This window comes from Tursiops truncatus, chromosome 12 (assembly GCF_011762595.2).
Source record: "Tursiops truncatus isolate mTurTru1 chromosome 12, mTurTru1.mat.Y, whole genome shotgun sequence".
In the NCBI taxonomy this organism is placed as follows: domain Eukaryota; kingdom Metazoa; phylum Chordata; class Mammalia; order Artiodactyla; family Delphinidae; genus Tursiops; species Tursiops truncatus.
The window spans coordinates 6,454,383-6,476,227 of record NC_047045.1 but is presented as its reverse complement, the minus strand read 5'-3'; the positions used below and the strand labels follow the sequence as shown (position 1 = coordinate 6,476,227).

The window sequence follows — 21,845 nt, the reverse complement described above, 5'->3', positions numbered from 1 at the left end:
TTAATGGGGTCTTGTGCCTTAGCTGTTATGTTTTATAGTTTTACAAGTAAAAGATACTCATGCATTATTTTTGTAATTAAAATTTAACTTTAAATATTTAAAAGTAAGGCAACTTGATATTGCCAGAGGGGAGGGGAGATGGGTGTGGGTGAAATAGGTAAAGGGGGAGGGTCAAACCCTCCAGTTACAAAATGAATCGAACCTGGTAATGTAATGTACAGTACACAGGGGATGACTATAGTTAATGATATCAGATTGCAAAGTTGAAAATTGCTGCGAGTAAATCTTAAAAGTTCTTAAAGAAAAAGAATTTGTAACTATGTATGGTGACAGATGGTAACTAGACTTACTGTGGTGATCATTTAGCAGTGTATACAAATAGTGAATCATATTTCACACCTCAAACTAATATAATATTATATGTCAAATATACCTCAATAAAAAATTAAGGCAATTTGATTATGTAAACCAAAATTAAAAGATAACTTCTAATTTCAATTTTGTTACTGCAATCTTGAAAACACCATTTAGATCAATGCTTTTCTGTGTAAAAAGGAATAGCCGTATCTCTTCATTAACTATTTTTAGAGGTCTTATACTCAAAGTTAACATCATTGCATCGATAAAACTATTGTGTATGTGACCATGAGAGAGTGGCATGGACATATATACACTACCAAATGTAAAATAGATAGCTAGTGGAAAGCAGCCGCATAGCACAAGGAGATCAGTTCGATGCTTTGTGACCATCTAGAGGGGTGGGATAGGGAGGGTGGGAGGGAGGGAGACGCAAGAGGAAAGAGATATGGGAACATATGTATATGTATAACTGAATCACTTTGTTATAAAGCAGAAACTAACACACCATTGTAATGCAATTATACTCCAATAAAGATGTTAAAAAAAAAACAAAAACAGAAGAACAGATGTGAAGAAAGAAAATAAAGTGGTCTTAAACTTCATTGTTTAAAACTCACCCAGAAAAGCAATTTAATGATGAAAGAGTCTGGTAAAACGTGTGATGGGATGGAAGTTCTGTCATAGTGGAAAGCTTTTTGATCACTTTTCAGATACATCAAGGAAACATGAACTGCACTGATCTCTGGAGATAATCTGATCTGAAAGGCAGCTAAGCACACCTCCTATCGCTGAATTGTTTTCTTCAAGGACAACTAAAAAGCTGAAGTTTGTAAAGCTAAGACATGTTCTTTGTGATGGATAAGAGTCAGCAGATATTAGAGAAAACAGAGCATGATTGATTCCTAAACTTAACACTGACCTCAAGACCCAACAGTTTTATAAATTAAACTTAAAACCTTAGAAAAACTGTGAAAGCAAACCCAGAGAGGCACAGAATAAGGGAATATTGTTTCTTCTGTAATATCCCTGTAAGTCCCGAAGGTCTTTTGGAATAACCAGCACGTTCCCCTTTTTGGATCACATAGAAATACATTCTACCCACTAAAAAGGTAATAAAACTAAATAAAAGTTGGTTATTATTCATGGAGATATGCAAGTATCTGTAATCAGGTGCTTAAGATGGCATGATTTTCTTGAGTAGCAAACGTTCAATTAGATTTTTGTAGCCTTTTATTTTTCCCTAAAAAAAAAACTAAACAGTGCCTTAGAATATACTACCAGCATCTTCTCTGGCTATTGGTAAAGAGTAAATCTTACAAAAATTCTATGACCACGGATTTCTCTATGTGGTTTTAAAAAGAAAAAAAAAAATGACATCAGTGAGAAACATCCAGCTCATGTTATCACCAGGACAAGTTGGGATTCTCCATATGCACTACGGTTCCTAGGAGAAGAGGATCCCTAGAATATCAGAATCTATAGCAAAAAATCATGCTTAATATCATTGATTTTTCACCCACATAAATACTAGTTTAAATTACATCAGTATCCTAAGAATTAGCACATTTCCAGTAGGTTTGCTCTTTACCTAGAAAGTCTAAGAATGTCCCTCTTCTAGACTCTCCATAACTACCGATGAGAAACAAGTAACATCATAAAACCTTAGATGTAGATCCGATTTAGGGTGAAGAACATGGGGGGAAATCATAGAATACATAGAACCCAACAATGTGGTGTGTTAACTGACAGCATATACATGGTGGTATTAGCTTTTGAGATTGATTGACATTTATCCCCCCTCCATGCAAAACAAAACAAACCAAGATTGTATAACCTGGCTACTACACTGAAATAAACCCACAGAAGTACTTAAAGTATGGGAGTCTAATTAATCCTTAATCATGGATTTTTCTGCTCTTTGAGACCTTAGAATCTCATAGCATTACCAATGAGATTAAGATGATTTTGACCAGATATATTGCAATTACTTGTTACAAACAAAGTAATACATGGAAGAATTATTCATCCTTACTATATGAATAAGAAAATTAAATTTCACTCAATGTTTTTATAACAAAACAATTTGGAAGGACCATATAAATATCGCATTACTCTGATAATAGATTCAAGGTCATACCTTGAATAGATTCAAGGTAATGTATTGGCTAAATGACCATATAGATTGCTATTTTATTCTGCGATTCTAAGCTGAATTACTAGGGCAAAATGTTGAAATAGCATCTGAGCTCCTATAATTTTAAAATATTAGAGCTTTTAAAAATCCTCATGGAATTCACATCGCAATGTGCCTTACACATCAGGTAATGCAATCCTACCTTGGGATGTAACCTGATGGCATCATCACATACAAACACATTCATCATGCTGTCCTACAGGTTCAAAAAGAAGACTGCTTTCTCTCCTAGTGTAACTCACATCCCACTAACTTATATTCCTGTTGACTAGAAAGCAGCTGAAATAACTTAATGTGCTTTGAATGTTTAGTCCAAAGTCATGTAAGAAAACATCTGTCACTTACGTTTTTGAGTCCCATAACACACAATAAGGATTCAAAGTACCCTAAAAATAAGCAGAGAAAGAATAAATGTATCTTGAGTACATACATAAAAAACTGAAGGATTATGTGAAATGCAAAAAGAATGGCACATTTCTTATCCTGCAGTAAGATTCTTTAAGGATTCCACCTCTATTTTTTTGCTTTAAAAATTTGCATGTCCTTTCTCATAGGTTTAATGGCCCATTTTATGAATTTTATTCATGAAAACTTTACGTTTATTCCAAACATCATAACCCATAGTTGTTTTTTTTTAAATTATAAGTGAAGGCCTCATAAATGACAAGGTACATACTTTGATGATTTCTATTTCATTTTTTTCCCCTAAAATAGTAATTGCTGGATTATTTCTTTTAAGAAGCCAAAGTATTTTCAATATCTAATATTTACAATATTTATAATAATTCAATCACAGTGAAACTTTCTGCATTAGGCACACCTGCCACTTCCTCTTCAGCCTCCAGTGGTGCAGCTTCCAAAAGGCAAGACATGGCTGCATTAATTGTCCATTTCCAGGGAGTCTGTAGACTTGCAATATTTTCTTAATCAACAGATCATATTCCTATAAAATCACATCTAATAAAACTATGGGAAAAACACGCTAAATGTTTATTCAGTTTAATCATTATGTAATGAGTAGCCACAATGATCTTCAGCACGACACAATGAGTTTTCCACATTGGATTATCCACCAAGTACCTTCTGTTTTGAAGAGACTAATTGTTGGAATGTTTTTCTTTCTGTCTTTCTGTCACATTCATTGGGCCCTATTTTTCCCGTTGAAACTAACCTAGTAATTCTTCTTCTCTGATGTTGTGAGCTATCCACAGATCCTCTTCTCTTTTCTATTAAACACACTCTGTAGCTTTCAAGTTCTCTCATCCTCCACGACATTCATCTCCTGGAGCACACACTTTAAAGTGTGTCTAGGGAACCCATCCACCTGTGTCCTACCTGCACAGGACAAAGCGGTACTCTTGCCTCTGCAATGTAGGTGCCATATGCCTAATAATGCATTCCAACGGTGTATGGGATATTTTGGTAATCTTCCCCTGAGCTTGACAGGTATTATTACCCACTGAAGTCTCTCAGGAGCTTTTTGAATTCTGATTTTGACATCACATATATTCACTCTTTAACTTTGTGTCACTGCATGATTAAGAAACAAACATGGTATCTATGGGTTCATCCAGCAAGTCAGTGATAAAAGTGATGAATAGGCCAAGGCAGGTGAAATTTATAGTCCTGAAACAGCCTACTGGCTGCTTCCCGCAGCGGGTCATGCTCCCTCAGAGAACCTGCCCTCGGTCTTGTTTCCAAGTAGATAATCACTGGCGTGTATCTGGCAAAGCAACATCTTTAAAAGTCTAGGCAAGTTCTTCGTGAAACACTGCCTTTCTAAGTGCTGTTCACTGAGTCCATTCTAGAATTCCACTAGGAAAAAGAAACTTAGCTCATTATTCTAAAACTGGTGAAATTTACCCCAACTTTCATTATTCATTTTAATTGGGACATTGACTAACTCCCATATTTTAGCACCATTACCATTCTCCAAAATCCCTCAAAGGCCACATCTCTAATGCATCCTTCTTATCAGATGCTCATACCTATAAACTATGCTCTTAGAACATAAAAAAAATATTCCCTTCCCTGAAATGGGTTATAGCCTTACAGAGATTGAAGAGGAACACACATGGAATGTTCATGGAATAACAAAAAAAGAGACATGCTCATATAAATGTCACTAGTTGATAATTTACTTTTTAAAGGACAAATCATGGACAGAGCATCATGGCCTGTGTCAGAGAGAGTTCCATGGAATAAATGGGCCCTGTTCTAGTTCTCACAGGAGCCATAGATATGGATGTTCAAGACATGGGGAGGGCGATAGTGTTTCAAATTGGTTTCTTTCTCTGTCCTATGAGACCCGGTCTGGTTTTACCTGAAATCCTCATACAGCTTGTGACTTTCTAAGAAATCCTCAGCAGAGCTACAATGTCGTATAATAAAGTTATGCTATATTTATCTAGGGTTCTGTTCAAAAGAGCTCAGAGCACTTTCTAGAAAGAAAATTATCCCTGGAGTATGACAATGAAGGTCATGGGAGTATACATGTCATGGATATAGACTGTATGCGTAGGTGAGGACCTTGAGATTACAGGTCCTCTACATCGAGTTCACTTCTTCAGCAATGTACGAGTGAGATTAAGTTCAATCTCTATATAAACCAAAGCAGGACACTGATTATAGGATTACTGTTTCATAATTAGAGCTCATAACAGGTTACGACAAAAGATAATAATATTAGAAAAGAAATAGAATATGAACTTAATTGTTTAGATATCACCTTCCATTTTACCCCTCGAAAGACACTAATTTCCACCTTAAAACGAAAGTATAAAGGTGAGAAATGCCTCTTCTACTCTTATCCATGCCTCTGTCAACCCTCAGTTTCACCCACTACCTTCCTCACCCCTCACCCCTCACCCCTTAGATCTCATGATTCTCTCTCTTTCTGTCCTTGTGAAAATTTAGAAACAATCCACATGAGAATTATAGGTTCCAAAACACACCACGCAATCTTGCATTTCACTGTACATTCTGGACCTACACAAAAGACAGGCACCCCTCTGTGAACATTCATTCCAGAACAGTCACCCATACGTGGGCCTATGAGCTGAGGTCAGTTATGGAAACATCTGAAGTTTACAAAAATAAGCAGAACAAACAAACTAGAGAAATCTTAGTACCTGGATAGACCGTCACTTAGAGAATAAGAATGCGAGATGGTAAAGAAAGCAAAACCCAATGATGAATGAATTCTATACATAAAAAAAAAAAACCCAGAAAACCTGGCTAAAGGAAACCACTTGTAAAAAATTTGTTATAATTTTCAGATACTTTTCTCAAAGGTACTCTGCTGCAAGATCTGTTATGAGGAATTTACAGAAAATCAATACAGGAAATGGCAAGCCCGAAAGAGAGCGGGAACAAAACGTAATGACAGAAGCAAGAGGCAAATAGGTAGGCTGTGAACCAACTCACAAAAGTGGATATAAGAAAAGCATGAAACTAAGAAAGCAAAAGCTGTCAGGTAAATGAGTCAAACTGGCTAGAGAAGATTAATTTATAGAGCTGTCAATATAATTGACACTTAAAATATTAAAACTGAATGTATTTGAAAACTTTTGGAAAGAATACGTTGTTCTTGAAAAACATATTTTTGGCCAAAGAACTGTCTCTTGACTCCACTGAAAACAGTATAGTTGAACTTGAGTTAAACATTTGTACTCACCCACTTTTAAGCGTTTAAAAATGTACCATGACCCAAGTTTTCTAATTACCATAGATGTTCTACACAGCACTTTTAGTGCTTTAACAGTCTTTGATATTTTCTTTTACTTCTCTTCTCTGTCTCATCAAGCAAACCATTACTGATCATCCTTGACTGGTGATGGGGTTACATTCTGATAAACCCATTGCAAGTTGAAAATATCATACGTTGACAACGCACTTCATACACCTAACCTACAGAACATAATCGCTTAGCCTAGCCTACCTTAAATGTGCTCGGAACACTTACATCGCCTACCTCTGGGCAAAGTCATCTAACACAAGGCCTTTTTTAATAAAAAGCATTGAATATATCATGTAATTTATTGAATACTGTACTGGAAGTGAAAAGCAGAATGGTTGTATGGTTACAGAATGGTCATAAGTATATCAATTGTGCACCCTTGTGGTTGTGTGGCTGACTTGGAGCTGTGGACCACTGCCCAGCATCATATGAGAGTACCCTACTGCATATCTCTAGCCCAGAAAAAGATCAAAATTCAAAATTCTAAGTATGGTTTCCACTGAATGCATATCACATTCCCGCCATCATAAAGTCAAAAAATCGTAAATTGGTGACTGTCTGTGTATCTATTTAACAATACAATACATCACTGGCTTTGTCCATGTATTTTTATAGGTGGTTCTCTCTTTTCCTCTGATCTTCATAACTTTTCTATTTTCTTGTTTGCAGAATAGGGAATTTAGACATCTTTTCTAGCCCTAGCCCTTAACGATTCTAGAATGACATTTATAAATGAATTCCTTTTCTTTTACAAAACTCTCTTCCAAGTCTTTTTTTCCCCCTATGGAATATTTTCAAAACATCTCACTATGGTATAGAGAGAAGAAGTCAGAAGAGTGAGCCAGGAAGATGATCAAAACAAGCTCATCCATTCATGCAAAAGTCACTTAGCAAACACCTGTAACATTCCAGACACCTTGGAGGCACTGGGGCTACAGCATTGAACAAAACAAAATCCTTGCCTCATACACTTAGCTATAGTGAAGGGGGCAGGGAGAGAGACAAAAAACATAAAGAAGTAAATATATAATATGCTAGGTGGTAATATGTGTTATGATGAAAAGTAAAATACATGAGTAGGAAAGACTGCGAAGTTGAATGGATTGCAATTTTGTATATTGAAAAGGCTTCACCAATAAGATGATACCTGAACAAATGCCTGAAGGAAGTCATTTACAGAAAAGATAAAAGTCACAATAAACATGAATGCTGAACCAAGTTACTTTAATTTTTCCTTGGTGCTTTTAAGTTCTGAATAAATTCAATTCACATGCTATCTTAATCACACTCTTGCTATCTTCATTATTTTCAAGGCATTTTCTCTGGACCTACTCCTGAATCACCTGGGATGCTGATGAAAAATGTAGGTTCCTTGGCTCCAGGAATTTTGAGATTGGGGCTTAACTTAGGAACATACATTCTAACGACTCCCTCCACTCCTTATAATTTTTAATCGATATCATATTTGTAGAAGCATGGACACACAACAGAAATAACATGGTTACTTCATTCTGCTTTTCTTTACATTTTCGAATGCTTAGTCCTCATATGCCACAGTAAATTCCTAATCTGGAAACCTCTTAACTTTCTTGTACCTTTCATAGTCCTCTTGAAACAGAAAATATCCTCTTGTCTGTAGAGGTAAAGCACGCTCATAGACAAAGCTTCTAAGGACTTGGAGAAGGCCAGTGACCTCCTTGTCACTCTTTCAACATTTCCAGTGCTCTGAGCAAGATGTTCCAGGGCGAGTCCTTGTGTCACATCTTCCAGTGAATTGCACATTGAGTTCTTGTACGTGGACAGGAGAAAGACTGTTCAACTGAGACTCCAAAGCCTCTCTTCATTTCCAAAACTTTAGATATAAAGGCATTACATTAATAATATCTGGATTTTGCTAAGCTTACCCTTTTTCTATCCCCACTGTTAATTGTATTTCTTATATAACTGCACAAACAGATTTTGGGAATTCCTAAGAACATTTCCAAAATACCTGACCTGACCCACAAAAGACTAATTTATATCCTGCCTATAATTCTACTACTTGAGAAAAGTCACGTTTTAAAATGTTCAGGAATGCATTCTAAGGGAAGTAAGATTCTCGTAGATGTAAATTTTTCCACAGTCAAATCTCTGACAGGTCACGAAAGCTGATCAGTGTGAAAGGGAGCCCTTTCTGGATTATGTCTTCTAACATATAAACATCTTCATAATCCCTGAAAACGTAATGCACCATCCAAGGGGATGATGCAGTTGAAAAGGTATCATATCACATGCAACTCTACAACAGGAAGACAGTCTGTTGAATGTTCTCCATACCTCTTCTCAAGGTTTTGAGAGTATTTTAGCATTTCTAAGTGATACTTAAAAAGAGTTAAATCTGGGTCTAACTCTCATTTTTTGACGGGGTAGCTGACATATACCTGAAGTCCAAAGAGCCTCATTGAGAATGCAATACTTTTCTTACTTAAAAGGAAATGGAGATATGGAATTTTTCAATTTATTTGCATGAGTTCTACAGAAAGCACCTCATTGAGAACCAGTTAAATCAAGATGATGGAAAAGGAATAGTTGTCTTTAGCTAAAGCAGAAGAGCATAGAGGCCACTGAAGTGAGGAAGGCAGAGTATGGTTCTATCAAGACAAGTCACGTCTTCCAGGACCTGGCAGCCATTCAGTTAGAACACAAGGGGAGGGCACGTGTGTAATCCAGCTTCTGCTATCTGGTTACTCAGGACCCCAACTTAACCAGATGACACTATTTTTCTGTCTCTAATTTCTTAGATATATCACTAGTCACTGAATGTACATTATTGCCTGACAAATACTTTCTATTTGACATGTGGGAAGTAGTAAAAGTAGAACCACTATCAGAAATTACTTATATGTGCATCCTTCAAAGAAAATCACTGCCTCCACATATGTGTCTTAGAGTGTCTTCCCCATATGTGACTGCATCATTTCCAACAATGGCTATACAAGTCTGGGTGCACCTCTCAAAAAACAAATGGTTTATCTGTGGGTAAAACTCTCCAAGGTTGAAGTGGCAAATAACTTTAATAAATAAACACTCAAATAACTAGATTCCATATAGATATAGCATACAGCTTGTCTTTTCCTTTTATATCCAAGAGGTTGTAACAATGTGCCCTAGTAGTGCTTTTATGGGGTTGTAGCAGAGACAAGGGCTGGCCAGGCTGTTTTGCACAGTTCCAATCTATTGGCTGCCAGCAGAGAAGTTTTGCTAAATTGCTTCAAGAGCACAACACATCTACAAATATCAGAGTTGCTCCTGGCATCCTCCAGTTTTCCCTAATATCCCACCACCACTTTACAATGGCCATTCTCATTGTCTGGTGATTCCTTTAATCAAATTCCTAAAATGTTAGCATGATAATCAGCATGGAAAAATGTAATCTCTAGTTGCTAACTGACTTTCATTGAGTAATATATTATCATTATTGTAGTTTATCTGATTCAAAATGTCACTGTTACTGTATGCATATATATTATTTTCATAATCAAAAAAATAATTTTGCAATGCTCCAATACAGGGTTATTAGTTTTCTATTGCTGCTGTAACAAATTACCACATACTTAGCAGCATAGAACAACACAGATTTATTATATCACGGTTTCTGTGTGTCATGAGTCTGGTGAGCTTAGCTGGGTTTCTGCTCAAGAAATTCACAAGGCTGGTATCAGAATGTTAGCAGGAATGCAGTCCTTTCTGGATATGGGGATGAATCCACATCTAGGCTCGTTCGGGTCTCAGAAAGATTCAGTTCCTTGTAGTTGTAGGACTGAGGTCCACATTTCCTTCCTGGTTGATAACCAGGGGTTATTTTCAGCTTTTAGAGGCTGCCCATATTCCTTAGCTTGTGGCCCTCATCCTTCATCCTCAAAGTCAGCAATGGCAGGGTGAGTCCTTCTTACCTTGCATCTCTCTGACCATAGCCGGGAAAGGCTTTCCAATTTTAATGGATCATGTGATTAAACTGGATCTACTCACATAATCCAGGATACATGCCCCATCTCAAGGTTCTTACCCTTAATCCCATCTGCAAAGTCCCTTCTGACATGTAATATAATATATTGACAAGTTATGGGGGTTAGGATATGGGCATCTTTGGGGGGCCACATCCTCTTTACCATACAAGGGGTGACAACTCATGCAGTCCAGGGGCCAAATCTGGCTTGCTACCTACTTTGTAAATGATATTTTGTTGTAACAGAGCCACATCCATTTTCATACATTGTCTCTGGTTGCTGTCACACTACAACAGCATAGCTGAGTAGATGAGACAAAGACCATTATAGCTCATATGTCTAACCTGACTCAACTGAAAATGTTTGCTGACCCCTGCTCCAACAATAGCATAATTAGTCTAAAATCTTTTTGAAGAATATCAATGTTGTATTATGAATAAGAATAAACTGAATGTGAAATGTAAGTGGGAAGAATGCTTACTCAAGTTTAGGAATTTAGGATAAAACCAAAAAAAAAAAAAAAAACTGTAGCTAGAGAATAATTTCTATCTCAATTGCAGCCATTGGCAGCACCATCAATCTACCTGTCTACTTAGCATTTCAGGACTCTCCCATAAAAACTACCAAGGGGGTTTTAAGCAGGCAAAACATCAGAAATCTTTTCCAAATGGACGCAAGCTAGGGTAGAAAAGTAATTTTAAAAGTAAAGGGATATGGGCTTCCCTGGTGGCGCAGTGGTTGAGAGTCTGCCTGCCGATGCAGGGACGCGGGTTCGTGCACCGGTCCGGGAGGGTCCCACATGCCACGGAGCAGCTGGACCTGTGAGCCATGGCCGCTGAGCCTGTGCGTCCGGAGCCTGTGCTCCGCAACGGGAGAGGTCACAATAGTGAGAGGCCCACGTACCGCAAAAAAAAAAAAAAAAAAAAAAAGTAAAGGGATAAAAACGCCCGTTTGTAGAAATCATAGATGTATAGAATGAACTTCTTTAAGCTTTGCCAAGTGAGTTTTAATTTGCTGGGTTGTTATCAGCCTTTGCTATTCATGAAAATCACTGATGAATGTTGGAATTTCTTTTCATTGTTTTTCATGTTAATGGTAAAAAGCATATTCATCACAGTTTTCCATTGTGTTTTCCACTATGATTTACAAAGGCCATGGCTCATGATTAATTTTAGTTTATACACATAAAACAAACTCCTTAATTTGTTAGATAGATCCTGTTAGTATGCCAGCAAATACAGCAAATAAAACCGCAAGCCCCAATTCCCATGAGATCTTTTGTGAATATGACCAACTTGAGAACTACAAAAAAACCCAGTGGATTTTCCTCAATCCTGAAAGAGAGCAGGTTGGTCCTACCTAGACCATGAGAGTTGTTGCTTAGAGGAAGAAATAAAAAGAAAGGCGAAAATAGACTGCAGAGGCTGCAGGCCAGGGTAGTCCAATGTGTCCTTCCACCAGAAATGGAACTACATTTAAGACTTTTTATTTGAAAAAAGTGAACTTTCAGGCTTGCAAAGTTGATAGAGCACGACATAACTAAAATGCATTTATTTTCTTATTCTTCTAACTCATCTTTTAACGATAAGGATGTTACATATCTTGGAAATTCACAGCAGGCTCAGATCTGTCAGGACCAAGGCATCCTAATGGTGGGTGTGAGCATGTGTGCATGCGTGTTTGCTTATGTGTGCACATATAGGTGCTTATGCTGCACTTATTTAGGTCCCAACAACGACTTTCAATAAATGTAACAATATTGATAAGTATAAATGTCACACTGAAGAAACCTTAAGTAATATGAAAAACAAAATTCTTTTTCTCAGAAAAGCAAATTTGGGATTTCCTATAATCAAGCAATTGCTATGCCCAAGCACTAAGGACCACAAACTCAGACTCTACAGAGTATAGCAATAAAGCCACGAGCCTAGAAAACTGAACTAAGAATACTATCTTACTCTTTAATGACTTAGGAACTGGTTAAAACTGCAAATGGCTTTGCTGAATACAATTTGAAATTTCAAGTTTTCATGTTCCATTACCTATTCCTACCAGTTCCCAAGGGCCTTATTACACTTAACATACTTTAAATGTTATTTATTTAAAAGCTTTTTTAAAAAGAACATGTTTTGTTTAAATAATGTTAACAGGCTTTTCCCTAGACTCATTATAACTATTAATTTCCTTTCTTCATTTTTTTTGCACATGGTGTATACAACAGATATAATTTGCAAGTCATTATTCTCTGCTGAGCTTAGAAAAGTGCAGCAGATACATTTGCTATAAGAAAATAGGTGAAAGTAGACAGTCTTGATATAAGCAAGATGTCATATCTAAAATAGCTCAACTTTGAAGGCAATACCAATGATAATACATCTGTATCTACATAGTTATAGTGACATTTCAGCTTGTTCTAATCAATTTTAATTTTCATGTTTAAGATACATCTTTTCTTCACATTTTAGTGAAGACTGTTATATGTCAGCATAGGCTCTTTTGACTCTCTCTTCAATGAAAATAAACTAAAATCAGAGCATACTTTACAAGACACTCAATAAACCAGTCATATATTCCTTCTCTCAGCGTACATTAAAGTCCTTAACAAAGTCTAATCTGCATGGTAAGTATAAATATCAATACAACAAGCACTGGAAATTTTAAACAGTAGAACGTGAAGGACTGTAGGTGTGGTAAGACAATGGTGTGGGAGGTATCTATAAAGTGGAGGGAAGGGACTTCCCTGGCTGTCCAGTGGTTAAGACTCCGCCTTCCAATGCAGGGGCTGCGGGTTCTATCCCTGGTCGGGGAGCTAAGATCCTACATGCCTCGCAGCCAAAACACCAAAACATAAAACAGAAGCAATATTGTAACAAATCCAATAAAAACTTTAAAAAGCGAAGTGGAGGAAAGAAATGAGGGATGGAGGAGCCCAGAGAATCTCCACCATGTGCCTGGGAATCAGGGCGGCCTCTGAGGACAGGCACAGGTGGGCACTGTTCCTGACACAGGACGGACGCGGGTGGGAGCACCTCGAGGCATTTTCTTCTCCAGACTAAACTTTTCTTCTTCTCCCTCAGACCCTTTGTGTAACGGATTTGTCTATATTCTCTTAAATCTAGGCCTTCCAGAGTAGAGTATTGTTTTAGGAATCTGGTCAACTCACTCACTCAAAGTACTGAAAGAATTAATTCTAAGTGACTTGCGGTAATCATCTCACCATTCTTATATTCTGACTTTCATTGCCACTCCAGAGTGTAGCTGGTGCTTCATAAAATTTATTGACCATACACTCTGGTTTCCATATGTAGAAAATAAATTTTTTCTACATGATTTATCTCTTTTGAAATTGGGCTGACAACATATGCCCCCAGAAAAGTTTGACTCAAAGCTTAAATCTGTTCATTTCAAATAGTTCTCTTGAATTGAAATAATGAGATTGTTTTATCAACACTATTTTTAAGGTTACTCTTTCTTCAGCTTATGAAAAAAAATGCCATTTAATTAACATGTTCTTTAAATTCTCAATAGTAATTTTATCTTTATTTAGGAAAGTTTTGTGAATGTTCATTTACAGAATTGTGACATTCTGACATTGCATTGCTTTTCCAGTAAGCAATTCAGGGAATTATTATCTCTTACTGTGTTTCACCAATGCTTATAACTGGATAGACGTTACCATGATAAACAATATATACAAACAAATATGTAAATAAATATTTTATAATACATGTTGAAGGTACACAGTTCCTTATTCAAAAATTATGTTAAAAGTATCTCCTAGCTTTCAGTGCAGTGATGAGATTAGGGTCATTAAAGGTATGAGGAGGTAGATATAACAGAAATAAAATACATTGTCAAAGTTAGATAGAACACATATGGTCACATTTTGGCAAAACTGGGAAAAGGCCAAATAGTTTAAGTATCAATCATGATGTTTAAAAGTTACTGCTGAGAGATTTGAGATTTTCATTAAACAATCTAGGAAGCTGGAACACCTTTGTAAAAAGTGGTTTATATGGAAGATAATTGTCATTTTTTAATAAAATGAAGTGGAGCTTTTTAAAATCAGCAATTATAAAATACTGGAGTTGTACAGGTTTTGTAAACTAAAGGATGTGAGAATCAATTTCATCATGTCATTCACTAACTATATGAACTTGGGAAAATCACAATCATTTTGTGCTTTCCATAATTGTATGCAAAAGTCAAGTTCATAGAAACTTTGCAAGGGATTAAAAAAAAAGCTATGTATATGCAACATATGAGACAGTTTAACACAGGAATTGTAAAAGCATAATTAAGAAAGTCTTAATAGGAATCACTTTCCTTGCCCCTTAAGTCAATGATTTAGGTATTTAAGGTGGATGTATAAAGGATAAATAGATATTTTAAATTTCTACATAAGGCCTGAACAAGGTCTAAAGAATTTCAGTTGCAGGTGGATGGATTTAACAGAGGGTTCTTGTCATTCTGGATGGAAGAGCTGGATTTGAATCACTGGAGCACCCAAACAGTTACAAGGAGGCTCCTCTGATCCTGGGTGTAGCACCAGGGTGTAGCACTTTAAAAAGCTGCTTCACTGACTCTCCTACCCTGGGGTACCCTGAAGGACATCACTGCCCTTTGTTTTATGTCTGTAGCTTCTGTTGCTTCATGCATCTTAAATCTGTGTGTTTACATGGCAGTCTTCCTCACCATGTGGCAAGACTGGTTCTTTCATCTTGATCTCCCCCACTTCTTAGCTTAGAGCCCAATAAAGATGTGGGCACTGACAAATTATTAACTATTATCCTGGAGAAATTGAAGAGAGTTTTATCATGAACAAAAGCATAGGATAATGTGTCATTTTGTTTTTATATCATACATATCTTCATAACAAATTAATTCGTTTGCAACTCTAAAGAGTTTAGAAAATGTGTTCTGGTCTTATAAGTCAAAAGAAGGAATGTTAACCTTCTTTAAAAGGTAAATTCTACAAGCAACTCAATGCCAAGTGGATGATACTTACATTAGCCAAATGAGCTAGTTCTATCTCCAGGAATGAATCAGTTGTCTTGGGTTCAGGCCTTATGGTGACCACGATGATTTTGGAATTAACGACAGTATAATTTCTGAAACAGAATAATTATGATTAAAATGAGACAGGATTGATGATGAATATTAATTCCTACTGTTCAATACATGTTGTGATGACATTTTTAATAAATGTATCCTAAGCAAAGACATAGAAAGATCGCTCAAATAGATTTAAAACATGATACTGAACTACTATTCATGGAAAGATACAGTTGATTTTTTGTTATAAATATACCCGATCTGGAACTAGAAAACTTTAGGGGGAGAAAGCTATTGCTGACTGTTACCATTTTAAAGGCAGGAAAGATGGAAAAGCAATAGCACTAACAATTACTTAAATCTGATTCACCTGTGAGACAGGTGGATCATGAATTCAAACCTTCAGGCAATCTTTAAATGAATATAATCCTTTCATCTCAAGGTGGACCTAACAGTTTGGTTTTCCAAGAGACCAAATATTCTTGCAAAGTGCTGTCTTGGTGTTTGTTTTTAGACTATCTCAAAATTCGTTAAGATGAATGATTAGAAAGTGGTGTAGAATGAAAACAAGTAGAATTTAAATATCAATAAACTTTGTTGCTAATTACTGACCATCATTCATTTCAACAATAGAGATATACAGGCCACTTCTTTATCTCAACATGCTAGATGTAAAGAACACATTTGCATTTGGAAATATCTCACCAGTACAGTTCATTCACAAAGAAGTTTTAAATATAATCATATTTACAAGCTACAAAAAAAATTATCCCTAAATATAAACATGTAAAGTGGAACCAGCTCTTTCTTGCATATACAGGTTTTCATCCAACATATATAAAATGCTATACACCTCCTGTAATATAGAGATTTAAAGATTTTATTGTATTTTAGTTATTTGAAGAAATATATATACATATATATGTATATATATATATGTATATATATATTCATCCTTCCTTTTTACTATTCTGAGGAATTTATAACAGGTAACAAGACAAAGTAACTTAACTTTTTTCCTCTTTTTTGTTGTTTAAGGTATTATTTATAGGTAATAAAATTCATCAACTTTAAGTGGACAGTTTAAAGCTTTTGGTAACTGTATGCTACAATGCAAGCACCACCAAATCCAGACAGACAACCCTCCACAGTTTCCTTGAGCCCCTTTGCACTTGATCCCCACATCCCTCCCCATGATTCCAGGAAACCATGGGCATGTTGTCACTATAATTATGTCACTATAATTATATGATTCATTATATAGAATCATACACTACATAGACTTTTGTGTTTGACTTAATCACTCAGCATAATGTTTTTGAGATTTATCAGTCCTGTTTCTCTTTATAGCTGAGTAGTATTTCATGACATTGAATTTGTGATCTATTCATCAGTTAAGTAAGCAACGTTTAGGTTGCTTCTGAGTTTTAGCTTTTATGATTTTTAGCAGCTATTCATATTTGCCTATCATGAATAATTGGTATACATACATTCTGGATGGACATATATTTTCATGTCTTGAGTAAATAACTATGAGTGGAATTGCTTGCTCATGTGGTAAAAGCATGTTTAATTTTATAAGTTACTGCCATACAGTTTTCTAAAATGGCTGTGTCATCAAAGTCATATAATTCTAATATCATAGAACCTCACATTCTTTGTGAAAATGTTTTCTCTAATGGGCTGATCTTTGCCACAAAATTTCACCAGAAAAAAATGCCAACTATGCCACACTTGGAGAATATATAGTAGCAGAGGAACTATAAACATATTCTGAGTGGGATAGTATTTTTTAACCATATATTTAGTAATGTCAAATAACAAATTCTAGAACACTCAGGAAGTTTCATGGTACCCAGCCTAACAGAAAGATAGTAAAAAACAACAAAGTATAAATTTGTTTTCAGTATTCTTTAGGAGGAAGGTGGTTGTAAACAGAGAAAGTTGGTTGACTGTTATTTATTTCATTTAATACTAAATGAGTTGGGCTTCCCTGGTGGCGCAGTGGTTAAGAATCTCCCTGCCAGTGCAAGAGACACAGGTTTGAGCCCTGGTCAGGGAAGATCCCACATTGCTGCAGAGCAACAAACCCATGTGCCACAACTACTGAGCCTGCTCTCTAGATCCCGCAAGCCACAACTACCAGATCCTGTGCGCCTAGAGCCCATGCTCCGCAACAAGAGAAGACACCACAGTGAGAAGCGTGTGCACCATAACAAAGAGTAGCCCCTGCTCATTGCAACTAGAGAAAGCCCGCGCCCAACAATGAAGACCCAATGCAGCCAAAATAAATAAATAAATAAATTTATTAAAGAAAAATACTAAATGAGTCAACTGAAGGTAAGGGGCATTGAGAAGGATATGGAAGTAAGCTCTAAATGCCAAGCTTCCTCTGCAAACTCACTCTTCCCTGTTTCTCTGTGAGCAAAAGTAATCGCGATCACGTGAGAATAAATGGGATTAACTGTGAGGTGATACCAGTTGATTATGTCAACAGATCTGACAGGATTCCCAGAAAATGACTATATATATATATATATATATATAAAACTTGGAGTTGGGGACAAAATTAATCTGTCACCACCAAAAAAATTTATGGCTATTTCTCCCAAAGAAGAGTCCTAGGGAGCTTCCCTGGTGGTGCAGTGGTTGAGAGTCCGCCTGCCGATGCAGGGGACACGGGTTTGTGCCCCGGTCCAGGAAGATCTCACATGCCGTGGAGCGGCTAGGCCCGTGAGCCATGGCCACTGAGCCTGTGTGTCCGGAGCCTGTGCTCCGTAACGGGAGAGGCCACAACAGTGAGAGGCCTGCATACCGCAAAAAAAAAAAAAAAAAAAAAAAAAAAAGAGTCCTAGGACACAGATGCAAGTTCCTTTTTCAGAAATGAATACATTTGAGTTCAAGTTTGGTTATCTGAAACAGAAATATTTACACGTCACACAAACCCAATCTGCCCCCTTATTCTGGTCCTGTTTATAATCCCATTTCCCTGCAATAAATAAAACCAAATACTAATTTATAAACTGCTAATTTTAACAAATTTTAGTTAAATTTGATCGTATACAGGTATTTTATATTATTTTAGAAGTTGTATACTGATTTACTGGAAAATACAGATGTGGGTATTCCAAACAGGAATTTATAACGTGTCAAGACATTTATGAAGTTCTTCTTGTGTGTTTGGGCTTGTGGGTATTTTAGCCCTAGGAAACTGGATGGTGGAGATCCAAGCAGCTTAGATAAGCAGCCTTCTGTCGAGTATTTACTCTGTGACAGGTTCACCAGCTACCTAATCAGCCTGGTGGAGAAGGTTCCTAGAAGATGAAATCTGCCTTATGGCTTTTGCTAAATATGTGTGTGGGGAGTGGAGGGAGAGGGCATGTGTGTATACATATGTTAACTCATTTAGACTACATCTGAGAAGGGATGTGTGTCAATATATTTATGCATATGGATGTGCTTATAACATTATGTGAGTCCCCTCCCACCTTGAGTTACTACCATGTACTAGATCTACCCCACACCCATTAATGCTATATATGTCTCCTTCCACAAGATTATAGTTCAAGGAGGGCAAGATTTTTATCTAGCATTTATGTATCCTCATTTACATTATGCATGGCACATTTTAGGGTTAACACATATTTGAATGACTTATTAAATACCACATAATAAACAAAAATATTAAGCTTTTGGCCAATGTGATTTAAAATATGTCAATGTCACAGTATCCAAATATTTAATGAAGGAAAAATAAACAAATTTACATTATGCAGTGGCTCCCTTTTAAAAAAGTGTACAGTGTACAAAATTTCCTTAATTTATTCCATCAATTTATTCTAATTTGCATAAGTGAATACCTGGCTCCTCATGTGCCATGTCAGGCTTTGTGATCTACTAATGCTTCCTGGCTGGGTTCACATTTGTATTCACTGCTAGAAAAGCAGATCTTACAGCCAAATGGATTTCATGACTAAAGTAATAAAGATCTTTCTTGTCCTTGAGATTAGCAGTAGTCAGTATCTAAAACATTTAAAAATGTGTAGAGTTCTTTATTCAAAGAAGGCTCAAGTTATTCTTCACAATTTTTACAAAGGCTTAAGGTGCTTAAGATACATGAATCATATCTTAAAGAGAGTAAAAAAGTGACTATAAAATGCAATGCAACTGTTTGAAAGAGACTCACTTTAGGTATAGGCCATACATAGGCTGAAAGTGAAAGATCTAAAATGATACTCCATACAAATGGTAACCAAAAGAGATCAGGGATGGACATATTTGTATCAGACAGAATAGACTTTAAGCAAAAACTGTAATAAAAGACAAAGAAGAACATTATATAATGATAAAAGGGTCAGTTCACCAGGAAGATATAACAATTACAAATATATGTAGCTAACAGCAGAGCACCCAAAAATATGAAGCAAACATTGGCAGAACTGAAGGGAGAAATAGACAGTAACACAATAATATTAAACTATTTCAATACAATACCCTGCTTTAATAATGGATAGATCTATCAGATAGTAGATCCATAAGGAAACAGAGGACTTGAACAACACTATAGATCAATTGTACCTAACAGATATATACAGAACACTCTATCCAACAGTAGCTGAATATACATTCTTCTCAAATTGATACAGAGAATTTTCCAGAATAGATCACAGGTAAGGCACAAAAAAAAGTCTTAACAAATTTAAGACAACTGGAGTCATACCAAGTAACTTTTCTGAACACAGTGGAATAAAACTAGAAATCAAAGGCAAAAGGAAAACTGGAAGACTCACAAATATGTGAAAATTAAACAACACACTCTTGAACAATTAGTGGGTTAAAAAATAGATCACAAGGGAAATTAGAAAATATCTTGAGACAAATGAAAACACAACATACCAAAACTTACGGGGTGCAGCAAAAGCAGTACTGAAACAAAAATATATAGGGGTAAATGCCTCCTTTTAAAGAGAAGAAAGATCTCAAATCAATGACTTAACTTTACACCTCACAGAACTAGAATAAAAACAAACTGAACCCAAAGTTAGCTGAAGGAAGAAAATAATAAAGATTAGAGCAGAGATAAATGACATAGAGAACAGGAAAACATAGAAAACATCATCCAACTAAGAGTTGTTTGAGAAAAAAAAAATGACAAACTCTTAGCTAGAGTAACTACTAAAATAAGCAGGAAAACTCAACAAAAATCAGAATTCAAAGTGGGACATTGCAACTGATGCCACAGAAATAAAAGGATCATTAGAGACTACTATGAACAATTATATGACAACAAACTGAATAACTTAGAAGAAGCAGATAAATTCCTATAAACATACAACCTACCAAGGTGGATTCATGAAGAAGTTTAAAAATCTAAGCAGACCTATAACTAGGAAGGACATTAAATCAGTAATCAAAAGCCTCTTGACAAAAAAAAAAAAAAAAAAAAAAAAAAAAAAAACCCAGGACCAGATGGCTTCACTGAATAATTCCACTGAACATTTAAAGAAGAATTAACACCAATTCTTCTCAAACTCTTCCAAAACGTTAAAGAGGAGAGTATATTTTCAAACGTATTTTATAAGGCCAGCATTATCCTCATACCAAAATCAGACAAAGATGCCTCAAGAAATGAAAACACAAGGTAATATTGATATTGAATATTGATGCAAAAATTCTAAACAAAATACAAAACCAAATTCAACAACACATTAAAAAGATCAAATACATGATCAAGAAGAATTTATCTCTGGGATGCATGGTTGGTGCAACATAAGAAAATCAGTCAGTGTAAAACACCATTATTAACAAAATGAAGAACAAAAACCACATGATCATCTCAATTGATGCAGAAAAAGCATCTGAAAATTTTCAACATTCTCTCATGATAAAAATTTTCAACCAGTTAGGTATAGAAGGAATGTACCTCAATGTAATAAAGGCTATGAAAAACCCACAGCTAACATCATACTCAATGGTGAAAAACTGAAAATGTTTACTGTAAGATGAGGAACAAAGCAAGGATGTCATCTATTTCCATTTCTATTCAACATAGACCTGGAATTCTTAACAATTAGGGTATGCCTAGTAGCCTAACAATCAGGCAAGAAAGAGAAAAAAAAGGCAACCAAATTGGAAAGCAAAAACCAAAATCATCTCTTTTAGTAGATGGAATGATCTTACATGTAGAAAACCCTAAAGATTCCACAAAAACCCTTTTAGAACTAATAAACAATGTGGAAAAGTTACAAGATATAACATTGACACACAAAAATCAGTTGCATTTCTATATACTAACAATGAATAATCCAAAAAGGAAATTAAGGAAACAATCCTATTTACAACAGCATTAAAGAGAATAAAATACTTAGGAATAAACTTAACTAAGAAAGTGAAGAACTTCACACTGAAAACCTGAAAATATTGTTGAAATAAGTAAAAGAAGACACAAACAAATGGAAAGACATCCTATCTTCACGAACTGGAAGACTTACTATTGTTCAAATTTCCATAA

General features: G+C 35.8%; 1 protein-coding gene across 1 annotated transcript in view; it reads right to left on the bottom strand.

Moving 5' to 3' along the window:
- Positions 1 to 21,845, bottom strand: part of ADGRB3 (adhesion G protein-coupled receptor B3) — a 797,924-nt gene that overhangs the window by 330,415 nt on the left and 445,664 nt on the right. Inside the window, exons 14-15 of the mRNA XM_019929178.3 lie at positions 15,288 to 15,390; positions 2,900 to 2,940 (exon numbers count right to left, since the gene is read on the bottom strand). Coding sequence (XP_019784737.1) covers positions 2,900 to 2,940; positions 15,288 to 15,390 — 144 coding nt within the window. The remainder of the gene's footprint in view (positions 1 to 2,899; positions 2,941 to 15,287; positions 15,391 to 21,845) is intronic.